The sequence below is a fragment of the Sceloporus undulatus genome, chromosome 1, assembly GCF_019175285.1.
Source record: "Sceloporus undulatus isolate JIND9_A2432 ecotype Alabama chromosome 1, SceUnd_v1.1, whole genome shotgun sequence".
NCBI classification, from domain to species: Eukaryota; Metazoa; Chordata; class Lepidosauria; order Squamata; family Phrynosomatidae; genus Sceloporus; species Sceloporus undulatus.
Genome location: NC_056522.1, coordinates 271760931 through 271785853, shown reverse-complemented (window position 1 = coordinate 271785853; position 24923 = coordinate 271760931). Strand labels below are relative to the sequence as shown.

At 38.3% G+C, this 24923-nt stretch overlaps 1 protein-coding gene across 3 annotated transcripts; it reads right to left on the bottom strand.

Annotated features, from left to right (window-relative positions):
• On the bottom strand, positions 1 to 23617 carry SAAL1 (serum amyloid A like 1). Of its 3 annotated transcripts, none has more exons than XM_042444845.1 (13): positions 23460 to 23617; positions 21821 to 21985; positions 20356 to 20472; positions 18600 to 18683; positions 16474 to 16553; positions 12751 to 12810; positions 12289 to 12404; positions 8402 to 8585; positions 5759 to 5844; positions 4932 to 5120; positions 3602 to 3798; positions 2104 to 2196; positions 1 to 1175 (listed from the first exon to the last, which is right to left on the bottom strand). In XM_042444845.1, the coding sequence occupies exons 2-13, from the start codon at positions 21944 to 21946 to the stop codon at positions 1083 to 1085; spliced, it is 1425 nt and encodes a 474-aa protein (XP_042300779.1). In that variant the 5' UTR covers positions 21947 to 21985; positions 23460 to 23617; the 3' UTR covers positions 1 to 1082. The 3 variants fall into 3 exon arrangements, with proteins under 3 accessions (XP_042300779.1, XP_042300778.1, XP_042300777.1); XM_042444844.1 differs by having other exon boundaries at positions 23526 to 23544; XM_042444843.1 differs by having other exon boundaries at positions 23386 to 23519.
• Between the last annotated feature and the right edge of the window lie 1306 nt (positions 23618 to 24923).

Here is a 24923-nt window from a genome sequence, read left to right as displayed (position 1 = left end):
TCAAGTAGACAAATGCCAGCTTCTTTCTTTAGTTGCACTTAGTACTACATATTGATACTACGGACTAATACGGCTATATCTTGAATTACATCAACAAGAGAGTTTATCAAATGTGACATAACACAGTTATACAAAATTATTTTATTGTGTTTAATAAAAACTATCATAAAACTAAATATACATACAAAACAGATATCAATACTTGTTTTAGTATTAAAATGCCTGTATGAAATCCAAATTTGTTTCCATTCACATATGGGAGTGACAAAAAAAATCCTTCTACCAGTATCCTATTTTATTATATGTGTCACTTTCCTGAAGGATCCTTTTCATATTAAAAGGGAGCTTTGGACATTCAGGGGGAGAGTTGTAGCATTAACATTCTGTGTACAAATGGAATAGTTGTTCCTAGCTGGATCCTGGTCATGGTATGATATTCTGAGCTCATTAATTTAAATTTGTTTCACAGCTAAAATTCTATGGCTAATGAGGCCTGCAAAAAGCAGCTCTTTGACCAGTTATAATTATAGCCCTTCAGAAAATTAAATACTAGTACACTATTTTGCATAATTCCCATTATCCATAGCCAGTGCTGAGGAATGCTGGGAATTACAATCCAACAACATATGAAGGGGCTGTGCTTGGTCCACCAAACAGAGTGTGTTTGGTTCCCCCTCATCTGTCATGTTCTGTCTTCTTTCTATGACAGAAACAAAAACTACTAGATTTCTTAACCAGTATTACTATTTATAGCTAATTCAACACTCTTCAAAAATATATGAAACTATTTCATTATTTCAGCAAGAACACTAAGATTCGCAACACCGATGGCTATTAACATATAAAACTATGTTTGTGTTGTCTTCTCATTTAAACTTATTCCATAAAAACAAATATTTCAGGTGCTTATTAAGTTGTCCTTTATGCCATTCTCCATCATTTCCATTCTCATCTTATTTTCCTTGCTAACAATTTTAAGCAACAGAGGATTTAAACTTAAAAAAAAACATTGTCACATTACTTTCTTACACAGTAGTAAAAAATTCAAAATCTTCCAGCAAGAAAATATGGTATATGTGCTCCTATGTCTGTAATTTCAAGCTTGGGAAGTTGTTCTCTAAGCTGTCAGCAAGGGTGTGATCAACTTCATGCAGCACTACAAGAAAACTCTTTACCTGGAAATAAAATATTAGTGTCAACCAATTGAATCAGGTGAGACATAGGATTGAATCAAACTAATTAGTTCAACATCTTGAACAGATTAATGAAGCAACAAAACTGACTATTTATACCACTTGAAAAAGGGTAGCTGACTCTGCACTTGTTCATACTATCCATGTTATGGTTATATTTACTGCCTATTTCTTTTTATTTCTTATGAAGTGTCCAATACTTTAAAAATGTTCCAGGTTTCTACCTTCACCAGCATCAATGAATACAAGTAATGAAAAACAAAGGCATGCTTCCTAAAATATTATTTTTGTGGCTGTCATGAAAATGTAAATATATACTATTTTAATTATGTTAAGAAAGAAAAAATATTTTCACAGGTTAGAAAACAATGAATACATATTTAAAATAATGTATTTTAAATAATACCTTGACTCTTGTTGCTACACCAAAACATGCCTCCTGAACACTAAATGTGCTTGGCTTGTACAGGCACTGAAAGCAGTACAACTGAAATTCAAACACCTTCATGCTGCCTGAACTTTCCTTTCAAAGCCACACAACCTATTCTAGGTACCCACAGAAATTTGGATTCAATTATATTAAACTTACTATCACTGACTTTCTAGTGTATCTTAACAGGTTCAAGGTGTAGATTGCACTCCTTGCAATCATTCTTTGATAGCAACACTCCAATGCTTCAGCAGACAAAATAATTTGGGAAGCTGTGCACAAAGGGTCAAAGAGTGTACACAGCTTTCAGGAGATGGGAATGGATTTCACATGGTGGCGTTAATTTACCAGCCAAATTTTCAGCCACAGACTTCTGACTTTTCCGATAGTAAAGTATCATATGTATACCAGAGCAATTTCTCTCAGCCTATCTTACAGTAAAGTTAAAACTTAATAACTTATTTCAGAGGAAATACATACCGAAGATAAATACTCAGGGAGGAGGTTTTGAAATACACAGGAACATTTCTCTTCATTCAAATGGCCCTGTTTGAGCCCCTCCAGTATGTTTTCCTGAAAACATCATCAAATCATTAACTCAACAAGTATTAGTCCAATAAACATAGCTCAAGTTTGTTTGTTGTTGTTTTTAAAAAAACATTATTAGTTTACTTAGTAGCCAAGTGAATAAAAGACTATGGTCCAAAACACACTGCAGAAATAATCCAGTTTGAGACAGCTTTAACTTTCCTGGCTCAATGTTAGGGAATTCTAGGAACTGTAGTTTTGTGAGACATTTAGCCTTCTCTGTCAGAGAGCTCTAGTGCCACAATAAACTACAATTCCCAGGATTCCCTAGCACTGAGCCAGGTCAGTTAAAGTGGTCTCAACCTGGATTATTTTTGCAGTGTTTTGAACCTATGTCTATATAGGACTACATACAGGTACAGGTACAGATTGAGTCTTCCTTATGGAAATTTAAAATATTCCAAAGTCCAAAATTATCCACATGGATGACTAAGAGTGACACTTTGCTTTCTGAAGATTCAATATACATAAACTTTGGTTCATGCACAAAATTATGAATAATAAAGCTATCTTCATGGTATGTGTATAAAGTGTATGTGAAACATAAATTAATTTTGTGTTTAGACTTGGATCCCATCTCCAAGTTATTTCATTATAAACAGGCAAATATTCCAAAATCTTAAAAAATCCAAAATCCAAAACACTTCTAGTCCTAAGCATTTCAGATAAAGGATACTCAACCTGTTATAAAATACTGACAAGTGAGCTCAAGAGTCAGAGGACAAATGCAAACCCATATGCTCCAGTGGAAAGCTACTTGGAACTTCAAAGCACTAAGCCAAAATGTTTTAATATTAGCAATAATAACTCTGTATCTGAACATCCATACCCAAGTTTCTAATAATGGAGAAAGCCCTGTTTCTCTGTAAGGTTCATGTATGCCTCTTGAAAGAATTGGAAACTTTGATCAGGCTGAGTACAGGAGTGGTAAACAACTGCCTTGTTTGGCCTACAAGATATCTTAGACCAGAATGGAGAAATCAACATTTAAATATGAGGATAAATATACATTCACTTTCACTCAAAATAAATTCAAGTATTTAATGAAAAGAATTCAGTCAACAAAGGTATTAACTTTCTGAAGTACCCTGCTGTCTACAACCTATTGTAACTTAACATTCTAATCAGACTCTGGAGTCACTCTGTACAGATTGTGATACTTTAAATACAAGCTGGCCACACACACAGAGGACACTGACCATCTTTTTTTTTTTTTTTTGGTGGCAAAACAATCTTGTGAATTATGCACATCTGATGAACTCCATTTCCCACATCTTTCAAAAAATAAATTTTCTATTATTGAAAATGATTGCAGCAGTCTTTACACTACATAGAAAACCAGTAGTGAAACAAAATATTTTCTGCATACACACGTTCATATGATTTTTACCTTTGACATTTCCAGAAGCATAGTGGAGAGTAACTCACAACAGATGTCCTTCACGATTTTTAAATGGCAATCTTCCTCAGCTATTCCCAACTTTTCAGGCTCCTCTGATTTGGATTTGTTTAAGTTGACTCCAGATCTCTTTACACATTCATCCATGTTTCGTAAGACTCTTATCAAGCTATCAATCAGAGGCATATCTGACATGAAAACAAGTTTTACAAAAAGTTATGGATGAACATATTTTGAATGATTTTCTCCAGAAGCAAAGAGGTTTTGATATTTAATGGAGAAATAAAATCAATCTTTCCACTATTTTTGTGGGTTTTTCAGATTATGTGGCCATGTTCTAGAAGAATTTATTCCTGATGTTTCGCCGGCATCCATGGCTGGCATCTTCAGATCTTTCCACTGTTTAGGCAACTCAAGCAATCATTTGCAGTAAATGATCAGGCCTTGAAAGGCACCCTACAGCAAAGGAACATAACCCACAAAAGGGAGAGAGGAGTCCAGCCAGCATGGAACTTACAAATATATGTAAGTCACAGTTAGAATCCCAACACAGACCTGACTACAAGGAGATTAGCATATTCTATTATTATTATTATTATTATTATTATTATTATTATGTTTATTTATATCCCTCTCTTCTCCCAAAGCTGGGACTCAGGGCAGCTTAAAACATTAAAAAACACCATATAGTTAAAAACATACAGAAATATTATATTAAAATAGAATATTATAGGAATGTAACTTATAAATAATTTGGTTCACAAAGGAAGCAATGAGTAATTCTAGCAATTACTGCAGAGTTTTCAAAGACTATTCAGTATGAGACTAATTCTGCACATCTGCACAAGGTAGTTCTGCACAGGAAACATAATTTTCTGTGCAAGAAATGTCACTGCTTCTCAAAAAAATAATATTTCTGCAAAGTAGTATTTTCTGTGCAGCAAATGCTGTATCTGGATACCTATTCTGTATGAATTTCACATGTGTATGGGGTGGTATTTGCATATAAAGCATTTTCTACACAGACACCAGCATTTTCTTTGTAGAAAATAATACTTCTGCACAAAAATACTATATGTGAATTTTGCAGAGATTATCATCAAGTCCAGGATTCCCTTTGCTAGAGTTTCCCAACACTTGAGAAAAATGTTTTTTACCATTTTTAAAACATTTTAATATTCTTTCTATCTCTAGCATATTCCTCATTTTTCTCATTTATTACTACTGTGACCTATATTATAATTTGAAAAGTTGTTTTCTCTATAAAAACTTTCAGTTATCTGAAAAGTTTCATTCTTTTGATAAGAAAAACCATACTTGCTTTTTTGTATCTTGACAAATTCTTGTTTAGTCTGTGAAGAAAAGATGGCTGATAAAACAGACAATATAGAAGCCAACACAGTCTTCTGTTCTTGAACAATAATTGATGGATCATCTGGCTGGCAGATTTCAGAACAAAACAGATCACACAACAAACTCCAAGTTTCTTTTCCACTATCAGGAGACTGTACTTGAGAAGAAGAAGAAAAAGGAAAAAGTCATTCAATATACAGAACTTCCTAATATTTTGCTGAACAAACCCTTGGAACTTCATAGAATTGGAAGAGACCACAAGGGCCATCCAGTCCAACCCCTCTACCATGCAGGAACTCTCAATCAAAGCATTCCCGACAAATGGTCATCCACCCTCTCTCTGCTTAAAGACCTCCAAGGAAGGAGACTCCACCATTCTCCGAGGGAGTGTGTTCCACTGTCGAACAGCCCTTACTGTCAGGAAGTTCCTCCTAATGTTGAGGAGGAATCTCTTTTCCTGTAGCTTGTATCCATTGTTCTGGGTCCTGTTCTCTGGAGCAGCAGAAAACAAGCTTGCTCCCTCCTCAATATGACATCCCTTCAAATAGTTAAACAGGGCTATCATATCACCTCTTAACCTTCTCTTCTCCAGGCTAAACATCCCCAGCTCCCTAAATCATTCCTCACAGGGCATGGTTTCCAGACCCTTCACCATTTTAGTCACCCTCCTTTGGACACACTCCAATTTCTCAACATCCCTTTTGAATTGTGGTGCCCAGAACTGAACACAGTATTCAAGTCCACCACTGGATGTGGGCAATATTGTCACAATAAACTGTATTTCAGAAATCTTACCAATTGCTTGAATGCCTTCATCCACAGTCGTGAGGAGCTGTAGGATATGCATGTAAACATCAAGTCCTTCGGAATGTTTCTCTGACCTGCAGTATAGAATTATTATTATGGTTATTATTATTATACTTTATTTATATAGCACTGTAGATTTACTCAGCGCTGTACATACAAACAATAAAATCAATAAAAATGAAATCTGCCAATGGCGTACATTCCTCAAAATACATATAAATCAATAGATAATAATACAAAATATAATTAGATAAAAAAGCAGACAACAAATTTAAAAAATCGAATATCAAATCAAATATCAGGTCTCAGATAACAATCAGATAAACTATCACACAATGCCTGGGAACGCTTTCCTGAACAATATAGTCTTCAATTCAGTTTTGAAACTGGTTAAAGAAGTGATGACCCTTGCTTGTGGGGGAAGGAGGTTCCAGGAGTGAGAGGAAGCAAGTGAGAAGGGGTGAATCCGGGACGGGGCAGTAGAAATCCTAGGCTGGGACAGCAGACCTTGACTACCAGAATGGAGGATAAATAAGGAGAGGCCAGCCCATGCAGGGCTTTAAAAGTCAACAACAAGAGCTTATACGGAAGGGGAAGGGAAACCAGTGAAGGGATGATAATAGTGGAGAAACATAGTCAAAGCAGCGGGCAGATGTAATAATGCATGCAGCTGAATGCTGGGCAAAAATCAACAGATGGAAGTGTGAGAGAGGAAGCCCTGCCAGAAGGAGGTTACAATAATCTAATCGTGATACCACTAGGACATGGACCAGGGTCTTGGCAGTAAAGGCTAAGAGAAATGGATGGATTTTAGAATTATTGTAGAGAAAGAATCTACAGGCCTTGGCTGTGGCCTGGATCTGGGGATACACAAAAGAGAGGAATCAAAAATAAAACCAAGACTACGGGCATCCTGGACTAGTTGAAAAGAAATGTCATCAACAGAAACAGAAAAGAAGTATTGAAGAGTAGACAGGTGGAAAAACAAGAAGCTCTGTTTTTGGACATATTGAGCTTCATGCGTTGATGCCGCATCTACAGAGAGACAGCTGTAAGACAAGATGAAAGTTGCTGTTCATGTCCTGGAGAAAGGTCAGGGGTGGAAAGATACAGCTGAGTGTCATCGGTGTACAAATGATAGGGAAAGCCAAAAGAACTAATGAGCTTTCCTACAGACAATGTGTAGAGAGAAAACAAAAAGGGACCCAAAACAGAGCCCTAGAGAACTCCAACAGATAACGGAACAGAAGACGAAGCTTGACCACCCATGACCACTGCAAAAGATCTATCTGACAAATAAGTTCTAAACCAGTCAAGAACAGAGTACGAGAACCTAAGGTCAGAAAGTATATCAACTAGAAGACAGTGATCAACAGTGTCAAAGGCTGTTATAAGTGCTGTTTAGAAATGGAGTATTTAAAAAGTATTTATTAAAATATTTCTACCTGATGGGTAGAATGGGCTACATTCAAAAACTGTTCTTAAGGCTTCACTTCCAGTAATATTAAAAGAAGATAGCTTAGTTGGAGCTCTTTTATTTTCTGAACAAATTTCACCTGCCACGTTAAGCACAAGTCTACAGAAAAGAAGCATATTGCTTATATTATTACAAACATCCATTGTACATGGTGTACAATGAGGATGAAGGAAGAATATGGACTTATGATACAATATCATCTAGGCCAGTGGTAGTCTGGTGGTCAGAGCTATTGGCTGCTAGTTTTCAGTAGGATTCAAGGAAAGAAAGAGTCTTACAGTCAGTGTGCACAAATATGGTACTGATCCATGGCACACTGGGGGGAAAAACACCAGATAGTTTAAGAAGCAATAATCAAGTCTATGTTGTGCTATATCCCAAATGGTAGTTCAAGTAGTCCCTATGACAGGAAAATGAGCAGCATTATTTCTTTCTTTACATTACTTGATACTTGAGTAATTTTGCTGTGAGCAGAAAAAGCAAGCAAGCAAGAATAGTTTGCCTTCAAGCAGAAAATTCAACAAAGATTGGTCTCCAACTTGGATAGGCAGCTCAAGATTCCTAGAATAGAAAGGAGCTGAAGAACCAATAAGGTAATGAAAGTCACAGCAAGATTTGTTGAGCAGCTCTTTCCAAAGACTAACTTTCCTTTTAAGCTTCTTCAGAAACACTGTTGATACCTGCAAGTATAAGAAGAACCAAATGTCTGCTACTAAAATGATCCTATTATATTTAACAGAACTTTTGTTTTCCTTTCCTAGGAATTGGTATGGTGGGAGCTTCAAATATTGGCTTTTCACAACCACCTTCTCAAAAGGAAAAAAAAAAACAGTATGATGTTGTTCAATCAGAAAGTACAATCAGAGTGATGCAGGTTAAATCCCCAGTCAGCTATGAGACTTATTAGTCAATTCTGGGCCAGTCAACCTACCTCAAGCTGCAAGAAGGGGAGTCATGTACACTGCTCTGAAATTCTGGGGTAAATGATAGAATTAAAATATATTATGTGGCAGAAAAGTATGTGAATTAATATTGTTGACCCAATTTTTTGTTTGATTTTGTTAAAATAAATTAAGATTAGAAGTTACAATACAAAAATCAAGAGCTGCAATACAATGTTGTGTATACACATACATATGAGGATATCTACATACCTAATTTGTTTTGTAGCTTCAAGCAGACAAGGCACAATCTTAATAACTTGATGTTCATTGGACGAATCATCCACAGGCTGTGTCACTGACCACTGAGAACCTTTTTTAATCCAGTCTAACATTAGTTCTTCATCTAAGTCAAACAATTTATCGACCACCTCACCTATTTTCACCAGCAGTTCCACTACAACAAAGATTAACCATAATTTAAGTATTTATGAATTTACAGACAATTCAGTCCTTCTAACTTTTTAAAAATTAAACAACATAAACCTCAGAACTGGATCAAAGAGTCCGTGGCCAATTCCCAAGCAAGTTATGCAGCCGCAAATCCATTGATGATGATGTTACCAGCATTGGTGCCTTAAAATCCTAAATGTGGATGACTTTTCTTCTGATGACCCTATGCAGAGTGCCTGATGGGATACCTGACACAGAGTTCTCCATCACTACAAGATGGACAGGTCACGTAGACTATTGAAACATAGATCAAAGAGGCCCAGATAGGAGTTGCCAACAGAAAAGGGTCATTCACACCTTTGAGGCAGATTTATGGCCAGGATGCTTTGCCAGGCCAGAACCATTCTCACCTTGAAGACTTCTATAGATCAAGCAATCTTTAATATGTAGATTTGGCTTTGCTTTGAAATGTGGAAACAACTCTTCGCCTGAGGCAAGATTTTTCCTATTTAAGGTCCCTCAAATCTTTTGTCTATGTTCTGTCTTAGAATCCAGGCAGACTTCATGTCGGTCTGAGTTCTGATATAGTTCCAATCCACTCCCCCTCCATTTTGTTGGACATTGTTAACTTCATTGCACTACCTCATTCGTCGACAGCTTGGACTATCATTCTCATTTCTTGACAGCCTAATGTACATTGGTGCATTAGTCTTTATCCTACAAACTTGGCTACAATAGTCATAAGATGGTTTATGCTCTCTTTCATTTGTTTTGAATATTGGCATCACCAATGTTTCTGCCATTGTAAATTTTTCATGTTCTGTTCGCTTTCATTTGCTGGAATGTATATTGCATACATTCTCATGACAACCATTGCTTAATGTACATGTATTGAGTGTGATTGTATGTGTGAATGAGTTCCAGAGAAGTTTAGTACTGGCCTTCTAAGGAAAATACTCACCTGATGTCATAACCCTTCCTCTAATATTGTCACCTCAAAATTTTACAGACAAAGGTTTAATTGAAATAGCTTCATTCTCACAGAGACTGTTCGAACTGCGTATTTCAAAAGGGGGGGGGCAAACGATAGGCATTGATCTACACCGTTTTAATATGACTAAATGATAATCTCTGACCTGCATCTTGATATCAAAAAATGCATCTTGACCTGAATAGATATATGGCCCTCGCATGTGATCTAAAAGAACAGGTTCCCACTGAAACAAGGGGAAGCCATGAGTTTTGATATGTAAACAAATTTCTTTTCCCAGCTTTGATGAGATCATGCAAGGAGCTGCTAAGTGCCATCAGGGAAGTGTCTTAAGGAAATGTCTCTCTTTGTGATTGAGGGGGAACCATTTGAATCAAAGGAATGGCATTTGCATAGCCATTTGGGTCCCTACTCTGGCAGAAATATTTGGGTTAGATCAAAACATTTGGTTAAGATGTGAAATACACTTCAAACAGTTTCCTTTGCTTGCCCTTTGTCTAGAGACCCTTAAAAAGGTCTCCTAAATTTAGGAATGTGCTGCTACCAGCCACTGGCTGCTGCCAGCCACACTCACTGCTACTAGCCACTCTCACTGCTGGCAGACAACAGCTATGTCAGTTTGAAGTCAAGAGTCTCTCTCTCTGACTTGTCTGCTAAACCTTACATATTACGCAGACCTTCAGATCCACACAAAAATTGGACTTCCCAAGATAGAACCTCTACATCAGGTGAGTATTTCCATTAGAAAGCCTAATATCTATCCCACATTTACTACGTTATTTCTTGAGTCTGGTATGAATGTATGTGTGTATGTGCTTGTGTGTTTGAATCCCTGTTTCCAATAAAAGAGACACTGATTGTACTTAGAGCTTCTGCCTCATTTCTAGATTTCTAGTTCCTGGTATACAGATCGAAGGGGCGATCCCTGAGGTGTAGTAACAAGCCTCCTCTCGTGACCTTGAGCTAATTAAATTCCCCATTGATAATTTGGTCACTGTTCACTGTTACAATGATGATGATGATGATGATGATGATTATACACTCCCTAGCACCCACACCCCTAAATATAGTATGACAATGTTCCCAATATTGGGTTTCCAGCTGCTGTGAGAGTTCAAGTCTCCTAATAGTTACAGATGATGGGATTTGCAGTCTCAACATCTGGGGAGCCACATCTGGGAACCAATGCTGTATGGTGAGCTAGGTCAAATTAAGCATAATAAAGTTCTGGTAACTTCCATCATGAATGCTGAAGCCTATAACATAAGCTTTAATGAAGCTTTTTAAGATACAGATGTTCAGATGTCATCAGAAAGTAAATTTTAAGATATCCTGCATATAATAATAATTAATAATTTGTTTTATTTATATATCGCTATTCCAAAGATCATAGCGGTGAACAGCAAGTAAGCTAATTAGCAAGTATGCTAATTTGCCCCCCAACAGTCTGGGTACTCATTTTAGCGACCTCGGAAGGATGCAAGCCTGAGTCGAGCTTGGGCCCTTTTGCTGGTCTTGAACTCGCAACCTTGTGGTTTCGAGTGAATGGCTGCAGTACAGGCATTTAACCACTGCGCCACCAGGGCTCCTCTATGGATTCTTTAAAATAAATAGGGAGAGGGGAGAGGGAGAGAATTGGGATTGCAAAGCACTAGTGTATGTTCATCTTTATTTTGGGCTGGCTGCATCATTTGACAAATTTAGTATAATGCATGTACACTGGGCCCTTGGTATCTGCTGGGGCTTGATTCTGGGACCCGCTGTAGATACTAAAATCCATGGATGCTCAAGTCCCATTAAATACAATGGACAGTAAAATGGTGTCCCTTATATTCAATGGCAAAATCATGGTTTGTTTTTCAGAATTTATATATTTTTAAAATATTTTTAAGTCATGGAAGCTTGAATCCATGGATATGGAGGGCTGACTGTATATCCTCCAAATGTAAATAAAAGCCAGCCCACAAATCCAGATTTGTGGTACCTATTAGGTTTACACAGAATGTGATCCTATTAGCGCAACACAGAGGAATCCCCATAGGTTTAACAGTAACCGGTCTCAAATCTCCCACATCTTTAGTACCCAAACACAGGTGTCATGCCTTATAAGGAAAAAAACAGATCTTAGCTAAACTTTACTGACATTCCTCCATATGCAGGTTCTATGCCTGTGTACAGTTGGCTCTTATGATACACGGGCTTTCCATCCACAGACTAGAGCATCCATGGACAGACCTGCCTCATTCTCCCCAATGGCAGCAAGTGCACGCAATCCTGTTGGCATGGCTGCATGCCTGGTCCAACATCATTATAGACAATGGGACTTGAGATCCTGCCATTTATGGCATCCGTGGAGGGAGAGTCAGGAACAGAAACCCCCAGACACTCATGTATACAACAGGCTGGCTGTACATATCAAAAAGAGGATCAATCATAATGATGGGGGGCGGGGGGGGGGGTAACATAAAGACAGTTGCAATTGTTGCAATGTCTCCAAAGTGTTCTGAATCACTTTCATCATGGGGATTTTTATATATTCCTTTTTAAAAAGCTTGGTACAAAATGTTGTTAAAAATATTTTCAAAATTCCTCTGATACAGACCATTTCACAGATACTGGGAAATCACTGGAACCTCTATTTTGAGAAACAATTGTACCTCTTTCCTTATATTCCCAAGACTGACAAGATTGTAACTTAAGCTGTTTGACAGCCTACCATTTGTAGAACTAGACATAATAAAGCAGGTACAATCATACACCAATGGATTTTCTCGAATTCTTTTCACCCAAATATCAGCCACTTCAGATTGGCAGAGGCAAGTCAGCAGTAACCTAAAGAGAAAATGGAAGTAAACACATAAGTTAAAATAAAAGTAAATTAGACTGCCAATTATATAGAATTAAGAATAAATACTACTGTAGTAAACATATGTCTGGGAGGACGTATACAAGATTGCACTATTATTTTTCTACACAGAAATGAAGAATAAGCATATTAGAAACACAATGAAAATAAAAATCTGGCACATAAAGATTCAATTTAATTCAAATATGAAATTTAAATAATGGCAAAGAACCTTCAGAATTACATCATACTGAATTTCATATGCATTAACACACTACACAGAATAGTATTTTATTCCCAAACATTTTAGTTGCTGATGAAAAACAAGCTTACCTGCTTGTTTCAAGCAGGGTTGGAGAATCAGAATCACATAAACGCTGCAGCACCATCTGTCTGGAAAAGCAACAGTACACCGTAGAGGTCAGCCACAAACTTACGAACATTGAGTCACCATGGATTAATTTCCAATCATGATTTCTTTTTTTTTACATCCTTATTTTCAGTATTCATCAATAAAAGATCATACATATCGTCTGTACCTTCCCTTTCCCTTCCCTCCCTTTCCCCCCTTAAACCCCCCACCCTCTTACCCTTCCCCTCCCCTTCCCCCTGTACACATCCTAGTACTTCCAACCTATATAGTCCTTTATAGATTACATATTACTCTTTCAATTTTCCTTTACAATCATCATTCTTCCTTTACATATATCTATATACAAATCATTTCTTTCGCTCTTTACCTCTTTACATTCCTAATCTTCCTTTTCTTTTCTTATTTCTCTCCTTTATTTTCCTTTTACTAACTTTCTTTTCTTCTTTCCACATACCGTATTACTATGTTCCATTCACCTTTATCCTTATCCTCTTCCTCTTTCTCTCCTTTTAACCTTTTAGACAATCTGTCTGAATCTCTCATATCTACCAATTTATTAGTTCATTCTTTTAATGTAGGGGTCTGTGTAGATCTCCATTTTTGAGCGTATAACAACCTTGCTGCTGTCACCATGTATAACACAATTTTCCAATATGTTCTTTCAGTCTCTCTTCCTATCACGCCTGTCATATTTAACAAAAATAACTCCGGGTTTTTCGGGAAATTCCTTTCCAACATTTCTTTCATTGCTGCATATATTTCCCCCCCAAAACTGCTTTGCTTTGTTACAGACCCACCACATGTGGTAAAACGTTCCCAATCATGATTTCTGAATCTTTGTCCAACCACATACCATCATCTCCTGAATAGCTATCTGAACTTTACAATGTAAAAATACTATATCAAGCAAGTACAGTAGTGGACCATTTGTTACTACAATCACTAAAGTCAATTGCAATTCATAGATAAGGAATACCAACCTAGAACTCTGATTCCAAGCTCCTGGTTGTGCACAGATTTGCTATATAACTTTTGCTGACAGCACTAAGTACAGAATGCCTACATTCATTTGTAAGAAGAGCCTGAATGAGAGTAGATGTTTTGCCACTACTTTACAATTCTACACCAACAACTAGCTGGAGAATAGCAATTACAAGTTTGTTGCCTGTTTCAAGTCTGTACTGGATACATGAGTCAAAATCTGCCTCAAAAAGAGGCACATTTTTGACTGTGCAGTAAATAGGGGGAGAGAGACATTTGAACTCCACAGTGCTGAAGAAGGCAGTCAGTTAGTGACTGTCAATGGCCTACAATGCCTCTGAAAGACTATATCTGAAAGACATAAGAAGGTGTTGTAAACAGTGTTAGACCACTGGACCATCCAGAGCACAGTTGCATAAGTGTGTGAGCCAATATTCTGTTCCAAGATCCCTTCAGGAACCACACTGACCATAAAAAAACCCCAAATACTCCCTAAAAGTGACAAGAATGTCTACTTCTCATTTTGAAAAATTGCTTTATTTTTTGCTGTTGAGTAACACAGTGTGTCCCTGCAATCTGTTTAAAAGATCAGTTGGTGCTCCTGGGTGCATCAAGGGAGGCAATTCAATTTTTTTTCTCTAACAGAAAAGGAACAATCCAGGTAGCATGGAGGGGTTGAGAGCTGCAAAAACAGTCTGAGAGGGCCACATACGGTCCCAGAGCCATACTTTGTGTGTTCCAATCTAGAGCTATACTGTCAACACTGTCTGGCAGCAGCTCTCCGGGTTTTAGACAGCAGTCTTTTCCAGCCCCATATAGAGATGCTGAGGACTGAACCTGGGGCTTTCTGCAAAGCATGAGATCTGCCACTAAGCTACTGTTCAGGATGGAAGGGAAGTGCTTTAAGATGAGATATTAGAGAGACAACTGGAAACAATTCCAATGAGATAGCAAAGGGGGTTGCACTAGATGGCTGTTGGAATCCCAACTCTATGATTATACCTTAATATTACTATATTAAACATATAATACAATCAACATTTAACTACCTCACGACTGAAAAATCTCAGCTTTCGGCTAATATTTAAAGGTTATCACCTTTAAGCCCTACATGGCTTGGGCCTGAGTTACTTGCGGGAACACCTCTCCCTACATAATCTGCCCGGCACTTTCAGAAAGAATGTGTTAGAACATCAATCAACCAGGCTTATATCGAACTCCCAGAGAGCCTTTACAGCAGCTGCTCCGAAACTGTGGAATGGTCTTCTGGAAGAGATCCGTCTTGTTACCTCCTTGGAGGCATTTAAGAGAGCACTTAAGATGGATTTCTTCCAGCAAGCTTACCCACCTGACCTTATATAAGAGATATTTCCCATCCCCCAATTGTTGTATAACTCTATTGTACTGCCACTTGATGATGAGTTAGTTTTAATATTAATTGTTATTCTATTTTATCGATTTGTTTTATGTGTATTTTAGTGAATTGTAATGCCGCCTTGATCCATCTCGGAAAGGTGGAAAATATAAATAAACTATTATTATATTAATAATATCCACCTTAATCTTGCACTATAACATGAGTTATCCACTCATATGGAAACCCAAAAATCATGCAATTTCTTCTTTACTTAAGAATTTATAAATACCTCTTTTTTGCCTTCCATATACCCTCTTGGTATTCCTTCAAATATTAACTTTATATAAGCTACTTGGACATTTTCTCCCAGTCCTGCCCCATCTCCTCCCTCCATCTTACTATATTCTTCTTCTCTTCCTTTTTAAACTTGAATCCTATTTTCCCCTCATTGCTCTCTTGTCCTCCTTCAGACAAACACTTTTAAACAATTCATTATTTCTCCACTACTTAAGAAATTCTCTCAGTGTCTCTTAGTTCTTCCTACTTCCTTTTGTCCCTGTCCCAAATGTTTTATAATACAAAAGCTAGAGCGTGTCCAGAGGAGGGCAACCAAAATGGTGAAGGATCTGGAAACCATGCCTTATGAGAGACTTAGGGAGCTGGGTATGTTTAGCCTGAAGAAGAGACAGTTAAGAGGTGATATGATAGCCCTGTTTAAGTATTTGAAGGGGTGTCATATTGAGGGTGGAGCAAGCATGTTTTCTGCTGCTCCAAAGAATAGGACCTGGAGTAATGGATTCAAACTACAGGAAAAGAGATTCCACCTAAATATTAGGAAGAACTTCCTGACAGTAAATGCTGTTCGCCAGTAGAACACACTCCCTCGGAGTGTGGTGGAGTCTCCTTCTTTGGACATCTTTAAACAGTCTGGATGGCCATCTGTTGAGGATGCTTTGACTGACAGTTCCTGCATGGCAGGGGTTGGACTAGATGGCCCTTGAGGTCTCTTCCAACATGATTCTATTATTCTAGATTTATCTATTATTTTTTTCAATTACTCTCAACTGCTTACATTCTGGCACTGAGCTCAGACACACCAACGAAACTGTTCAAATTTAAACCAAACCCCTCCCCTTGTTACTTTGCCTCTCCTTGTCTGGTTTTTACCCTAACACAGAGGTCATGTGCATCAGTAGCACCTTAATAGCAGAAAGAGTTGATGCTGGGGACTGGAAGAGCTGCAATGTTTAATCCACATTTATTATTTCGTATGTCATTTTTATTTTATTTTATTTATTTATTTTTTGTAAATAACAAGAATCCAGGAACAGAACGTATCACTTACCCAAGGTTCTCATCATTACTAATAGACATGCATACTTCTTGGCAACAGGCCATGTTACCCAATATTCCAACACAGATTTCCTGAAACACCAAATATAGTATAGTTATTAAATACATTAAATACATAATAAAGCTGCTTAAAATCAGCACAAAACTGTGTAGGATGGCGAAAAAAGGACAGTGAAAACAAAATATTATCCCTAGTGATATAATGAATTCCCTGGGTTCCTGATGTTCTGGGGAACTTTTCAGCAGCCAGAGTCAGTAAGATGGTTGACAATGTTTATTACATTGGTTATGAATATAGTCTGAATCTCCTGATTCAGATGTTAATGGAAATATAGAGCTGGTTAGCATCAGCATGCTAATAATACCTTGCTCAAATCAACTAATGACTGGTCTGAACTGTTTTGTTTAGACTTTAAATACCGTGGAGAAAAGAATACCCAATGGCACCCTACTATTCAACTCTCAGGAGACCAAGTCAGAGGCATTGAATGTTATTCTCTGAATCTCACAGTGTAAGTGAAAGGCAAATGACCACAGATTGGTACTCCTAGATCCTGAACACAGTCCAGGAAGATACAGTGATCAATGCTATCAAAAGACAATTAGAAATCAAACAGAATTAACAAAGTCACACTCCTGATCATCTCTTAAAGAAGAACATCCACTAACAGCAACTAAGGCGAATTGTCTCCCAAAAGTGGACCTAAAGCCAGTCTTGGAATGAGTCAAGATAATCAGTTTCAACCAAGAATGGCTAAAGCTGAATCATCAGCACTCTCTTGACCAGGGGTAGGCAACCTGCGGCCCGCGGGCCGGATGCGGCCCAGCAAGGCCTTGGGACTGGCCCCAGCCCGGTTCTGCCGCCGATTGCCACCAGGGCCTTTGGGGGGCAATTGTCTATAGAAGCCTCAGAAACATGCATTTATATTAACATTTTTTAAAAAATCAGCAATTTTTTTCATGTTTTCCCCTTTTTTAAAAAAAAAATGTCTTCCATTTGAAAATTTTGTCCTACATTTGTCCTGGTTTATTTATATATTCAATTTTTTTTAAATTATTTAATTATTTATTTTTTGGCTTCGGCCTCCCAGTTGTCTGAGGGACAGCAACCCGGCCCCCGGCTCAAAAAGGTTGCCTACCCCTGCTCTTGACCAACCTGCCTCAAAAAGAACATTTTTGACTGTGCAGTTAATAGGAACATTTGAACTCCACTGTGCTGAAGAAGGCAGTCAGTAGTGACTGTCAGTGGCCTACCATGCCTCTAAAAGACTGTATCTGAAAGACATACAGACCTGCAAGGGTCGTAAGATCTATAGAGGAAGGTGTTCTCGCAGTCCTGCCACCATCACAGGCTCGCTTGGTTGAGGACAGAAGAGAGAGCCTTCTCTGTGGCTGCTCCTTCCCTTTAGAATGCCCTTCCACAGGAAGCTAGCATAGCACCTTTCCTTGCACTGGCAGGCAAAGTTTTTTTTATTCAAGCAGGCTTTTAACATATCATCATGGCTTTTATACAGGGGATGTGCTCTAGTTATGTTTTTTAACTTTTGTATTTTTAATATAATTTTATATTGTTTTTAGCTAGATGGTTTTAATTTTTATATTTTTATTGCTAAAAATTTTAAATGATTTTATCTGTGAACCATTTTGGGTCCCTTTCTGAAAGAAGGGCAGCACAGAAATGAAATAAATAAAATAAAAAATGCCTCATCCCGGTACAGTTGGACTATGGCCAACAAATGTTATTGGAACTTCAGAAATACAGGCGCCTCTCCTAACTCATGGGTCTGAGATCCTTGACCTTAAATATCCGCAGAGGGGCAACCTGCACTATTTCTAATGGTGTGCGCACCCAGCACATGCACCCAGGCCGCACGCATGGGGTGCACCTCATTCAAGCCTATGAGGCTTGAATATGCGCGAGCCTCCATTTTTGCAAGGGGTCTGGAATGGATCAAACTCTATTAGATCCTAATGATATACTTTCATTTCATGTTTTTTCCCAGCATAGCAAAATCCTAGCACCTTAATTATCAAATTTTTCCATTCTGACTTGTATCTCAAAGAACAAAGCACAAAGCATTATTAACAAATAGGGTATCCATTCATAACAATACTTACAGTAAGTCGAGGACACTTAGACTTGGCAAATACACCCATAAATATATCAGGGGCGTTAAACTCTTGTAGAAATAAAGCCACATCCTGAAAACAGGAAAGTTTTATGTATTAATGATAATTGTAGAAGAAAGGGGAAATAAGAGTGTTTGGGGGTTTTTAATAGCTTTTTTGTTCAGATTCAAGTAACATCTGAACTTTATAGTATGCATTTTTTCCATTCTTATTTATCTAGTAGAGAATAAAACTTGTCATTTCAGGGTTTGTTTGCTTGCATTGCTTGCTACATCTTTACTTCTCAAGTGAATGATTGCTGACAACTAAGTACAAGTTTCAATGATAAAAAAACATTCCATTCAGTTGTCATGTACTGTATATACTCAACTATAAGTCAACCTCATGTATAAATTGAAGGCAAGTTTTGGAGCCAAAACTATGGATTTTGACATGACCCATGGATAGGTCGAGTGTAAAACTTGGAGGCTCCTTCAGTGTGTATGTGAGCAGCAAGAGGGAAGCAGCAATCAATACAAGGCTTCAGTGTTTCAGCCTTCACTCCTTAGACAGCGAAGCGAGGGAGTGGGAGAGGGACTGTTAAACAAATAGCAATCAATCAAACAATCACCAAGGACTCTATCTGCTTGGCTCAGGACAAAAAGAAACTGCATGGGGAAATCTGAATGAGCTGCTATCACATTACCATACTGACCCATAAATAAGTTGACCTAGGATTTTGGGGTCAAATTTGGGTCATGCATTTTTAGACTTATAGATCAGTATATATGGTAAATTGTTGCAAGATGCAAGATATTATGAAAGTGTGAGGGCCTAAAAAGCTTAAAGACATCACATCCTATCTGATCTTCATGGGCTCTTCACAACTTGACAAGTGACTTGAAGGCATATACACATACATGTCCCTTCAGGTCTCCTGTCACATTATGACAACCCCCCTGAATTTTTCGAAGGGTTTTTTAGGCAATGAATACTTAGAAATGGTTTTTCTAATGTTCAGTGCATAACTTAGACCACCAGATATTTCTTGGCAGTCTCCCAACCAAGTACTGACCATGGCTGACCCTGCTTAGCTTCCAAGATTGGACAGAATACGATACCTTTAGGGCAGAGGTTCCCAAACTTTGGTCCTCCACATATTTTGGACTTCAGCTCCCACAATTCCTGACTGTTCACCAAGCTAGCTGGGGCTACTGGAAGCTGAAGTCCAAAACACCTGGAGGACCAAAGTCTGAGAATCACTGATTTAAGGTATTTAGCCTGTTGAACGCACATGAACACATTAAGAAAGCGTAAGATATCCAATACGATTCTAGACATTCTCATAAAAATCCCACCTGCTGTGAAATGGCTCCATAATTCACAAGTGATTTCTGGCAGATAAAATATTTTCTCATAAAAAGACTCATGATATGAACTCTCCATTACTAAAATAATTGCAATAATTCTTCTAACATATCAAACTGCAGTATATCAAATTCAGCATATCATAGTCAATATCCAAAATTCTTCACCTGGCCTTTTTTTCTAAAAATAGAGCATCAAAAATTCAAGTCACTTGAGTGTGACAGCATTACCAAAGACTAACAAGAAAGTGATAACAAGAGTACCATAACACAGATTATACATTTTAGCAACTGAGCTCTCTTTGTAGCAACCATATAACTATGTATGATTCTTCTCTTTGACAAGCTTATTTCTAGGTAATTTCAACATTTTACAAAAACAGCAAAATGGGTAATACCTTATCCATTGACATATCCCATACTTTGCAAATGACATTCTCCATATCTTCTTCTAACTCTACCTCTTCTTCCACGTTGTTTAACTCAGAAGCATCATCCTTCTGGGGAGTGAGAAACTTGGAGAGAAGTAAAAATACAAATTGATAAAGGAACCAAAGTAAACTAATGGCATTAATGTTGTGATCCTATGAACTTTTATGAGGAAACAAACCCTATTGAACTCAATAAGACATTTTACAATAGCAAGAGCAACAATAGTTTGGGACTGGGGAAAAGAAGTCTTAACCCTGTTCTAGCTGGCCCATTCAAAATAACACAAAAAGAACTTTGCTCCCAATGGGATATTAAGTACTATTTCCATCCCAGTATTAACTAGTACTGGCAAAATGCCCCTTTGTTTTATTGCACTTATAACCCACAATCAGGTTATTACTAAATTTAAAAAATTAAGCCAAGCACACATTAAAGCACCCTGTGCAGCCCCTACTTTTGTTACCCCTAGCCCCTGAGGAGACCCTCAAAGACCCAGCCACCCATTTATTAAAAATCAGGTGGAAAATCACCTCCTAAAATACCACGATTTGCTTCTCACTAACACAAGCCACCAAAACCAGCTGATTTTAAACAGAAACTAAATGAAGAATAATATTACATCACTTGTAAGTAAACTAAAATGCATCCTTGAGACCCACCAGGAGAATCATGGGGTGAAAACTAATTCATGTAGCAGCTGTCCACCATTCATCACAGTGTACAGAAAGCATACATAAAGCAATATAACGCACAAGACATTCCTATATTTTCAGTTGCGTTTATATCAGCATGGCCCAACCGAGAAACCCCCTGTACAGCTCAATAATCCCATTTACAGACTTACTCCCAAATTAATAGGATTGCAACATTTAATAACTACAAACTACAGCAAGAAATTAGTGGCATGGACAAGCATAGTACATATTTGAGAATGTAGCCTTCAACACCATAATAAAGCAAATTCAAAAACAGGAATGCAAACATAGGAAAAATTTACCTTCTGAGAAAACATTATTTTTTTCCATGCCTTGCATTTACATTTTATACACATGCACAAGGAATTGTTTGAATAGCATCTAAAACTGCCAAAGGGAATCACAATAATATACTGTTTGGCAATATATTATTAGCCATCCTCACGTCTACTTTGGCACTGCTGAGTTTCATGTCACAAAATTCCCAGCAGCTCTACACAGTATGTAGGGAGATTATGCAACAGCTTTGAGACTGAGAGAAAGAAGTTGGCAGCATGAGCTTTTTGCCTATGAGGAAGTAGACTGAAGTCTAGGAAAGCTCATGGTGCCAACTTCTTTCTTTCAGTTAGTCTCAGAGGTGCTGGAAGATCTCTCTACATACTGATTCTACAGACTAACACACCTATATCTTTGAATTCTGCTCTACACAGGCAGACAACCAATGCATGTAGCTTACTTCAATTAGTTTTGTAAGGACACTGAACAGCCAGTGCTTGCTATAAACGGTATTTCCAATGGAATCTCCAGCAACTACTGCCTCTTCTTCTGAATCACTGGAAGGGGGTGATGGATTCCTGTCCATAGCTGAGTAATCTACTCCAACTGTCCGACCACTGGATTCCTAAAAAGCAGAACAAGAACCGATAATTTAGATTATTAAAGACACATCCCCACCACTGCTTCTTCCTCAAAAACAGCCTGTTTATAAAATGACTTTAGTTTAGTTGCCAACAGATGCAGACATATGGTCCAAAACACATTGCAGAAATAACCCAGTTTGAGACTGCTTTACCTGCCCTGGCTCAATGCTAGAGAATTTGGGGAACTGGTTTTGTGAGACATTTAGCCTCCTCTGACAGAGAGCTCTAGTGCCACAATAAACTGCAATTCCCAGGATTCCCTAGCACTGAGCCAGGGCAAGTTAAAGCAGTGTCAAACTGGATTATTTCTGTAGTGTGTTTTGGACCATATGTCTGCATCTGTTGGCAACTAAACTAAATCAAGACTTTAACCCAGTGGTCCTCAAACTGAGCTCTTTAAGGGGCTTTGGACTTCAGCTCCCAGAATCCCAGACTCATGGCCAACATGGCTGAGGCTTCTGGGAGCTGAAGTCCAAAATCTCTTAAAGGGCACAGTTTGGGGAGCACTGCTTTACCCCCTTTGCAGGCTAATTCTTCGCAGGGTTGTTTCATTCAATCAGATATGAGAACATGGGAATGTCAAAGCAAGTTGTGCGGGATTTAGAACGCCAGATTCCTATAAAACATTTCAATACATTTTAAACTGATTCAAGTTGTAATCCATTATACTATAGTTTTTAAAAGGCGAAAGATTTATATGATCCGAAGAGAAACCTTTTAAAGGGATTAGACTTGGTTAAGCTATTGAAGTTCAAATTAGTGAAGAAGAAGTCTAGGTAGACAACATACTTGCAAACAAAGGCTAGCAAGGAGAGCGAAGGTAATGGGTTCGAGAAAAGGTAATATAAGTATGAAGATAAGACACTGAGGAGAATGACAAGCAAAAGTATGCGTTTCCTATAAATATTGTGATGTAAGGAAGCATCTCAAGGGGGTTATGGAAAGAAAATAGACAGACGAAGCTACTATATAGCAATGCTGTTGCTTCTTATTGTATGGAATTTATGCCATTAATAAATATTATTTGGCATATATATATATATATATATATATATAATTTAAAAAGGTTTGCACAACCCTCAGTTTAGCAGGGCTAGGAAAATAGCAGTATAGAAGATGCATTGGCTATACATTTTGAGTTTAAGCCATTTGAATTCACATTTGAATATGAATATCAAACTGCCGCCGCCCAATGGAACGGGGTTCTGGGATCTGTAGTTCTGAGACACTCAGCCTGTTCTCCCAGGAAGCCCACAAACTACAGTCTGTTTTGCTTTATATCCCGCCTTTCTCCCAAAGTGGGGCCCAAGGCGGGTAACAACATATATAAAAACACAACGATTAAAACTGTCAAAAACATCTACGTATTTATAAAAATTACAAATATGAAATCTGAAGCCTGCGAAGCTCCCCGGGATCCCCAGCGCAGCCAGGGCAGTTAAAGCGGCCTCAAACCGGGTTATATCTGCAGCAGTGCGGAAGCAGAGGGTGGAGTCCGGCAGGGCCCTCCTCGCCGCTTACTGCTTCCTGGAGAGGAGGAGGCGGCCCCGCTCCCGCTCCCGCTGGCCTAGGAAGGGCGGAGAGGCCTCGCCCTCGCCTGGTGACAGCGCCTCCCCAGGCAGCCCTTTCCAAGCGGAGAGACAGAGGGAGGGAGGGGACTCGGCCACGCAGCGCCTCCAGCGGAAACCGCCGCCATTGCAGCCCCTCAGAGGAGGAGGAGGAGGAGGCGCCCTCAGCAGGCCTCGCCCCAAGGCGGCCTCCATGGGCACAAGCACCCTGCCTGGCTGCGCTAAGATTAGGAGAGGAGGAGGAGGGGGAGGAGGATGTTGTTGGCTATGGTTCTTCACAGTAGTATCCCTTGCCTATATATGCCTTCAGGATACACACACACACACACACACATAAACGTATATATACAGACACACCTTCACTGTATGTGTGCGTGTGTGTGTATATATATATATATACGCACACACACAAACACACACATATATATAAACACTCCACTATATGTACACTCGTCCCACCATATTTGCGACTTTGATATTTGTGGATTTGATTATTCACGGATTTGATTAATATGTTCTCTCTAGGAATATCTAGGTCCTCCAGTGCAATTCTATGGTCAACTTTTACCAATAGTTGCACTGAAAGACCTAAAGATTCCTAGAGAGACTACTCTACTAGGGCTTTGTAGCTCCTCCAGTGCAGTTCTATGGTCAGTGTCTGTCGGACATTGACCACAGAATTGCCCTGGAGGACCTAGAGATTCCTAGAGAGGGATCCTCTAAGGTAAAAACGTGGTGTTTTTGTTATTTGAGGTTTTTCCATATTCTCAGGGGTCTTGTGCCACTAACCCTAGCGAATATGGAGGGACAAGTGCATACACACACATATATAGACACACCTATACTATATGTGTGTGTGTGTGTGTGTGTATACACCCACAAATATAGACACTTCACTATATATATGTATACACACACACACATATAAACACTTCACTATATATATGCATACACATACAAACATATATAGACACAACTTCACTATATGTATATACACACACACAAACATAGACTCAACTTCACACAAATATACACACACAAACATATCGACACAACTTCACTATATGTAAACACACACATAAACATATATACAGATACACCTTCACTATATGTGTGTGTATATATACACACAAACATACATAGGCACAACTTCACTATATGTATACACACACACCTTCATTATGTGTGTGTGTGTTTGTGCGCGCACATATATACACAAATATCCACATGCACACTTTCAGGATACACACACGCCTATGCATAAACACACACTTTCACCATATATATATATATAATTTATATTTCCCACTTCTCCCAAGGATCGAAGCGGGATTACATCATTAAAAATACA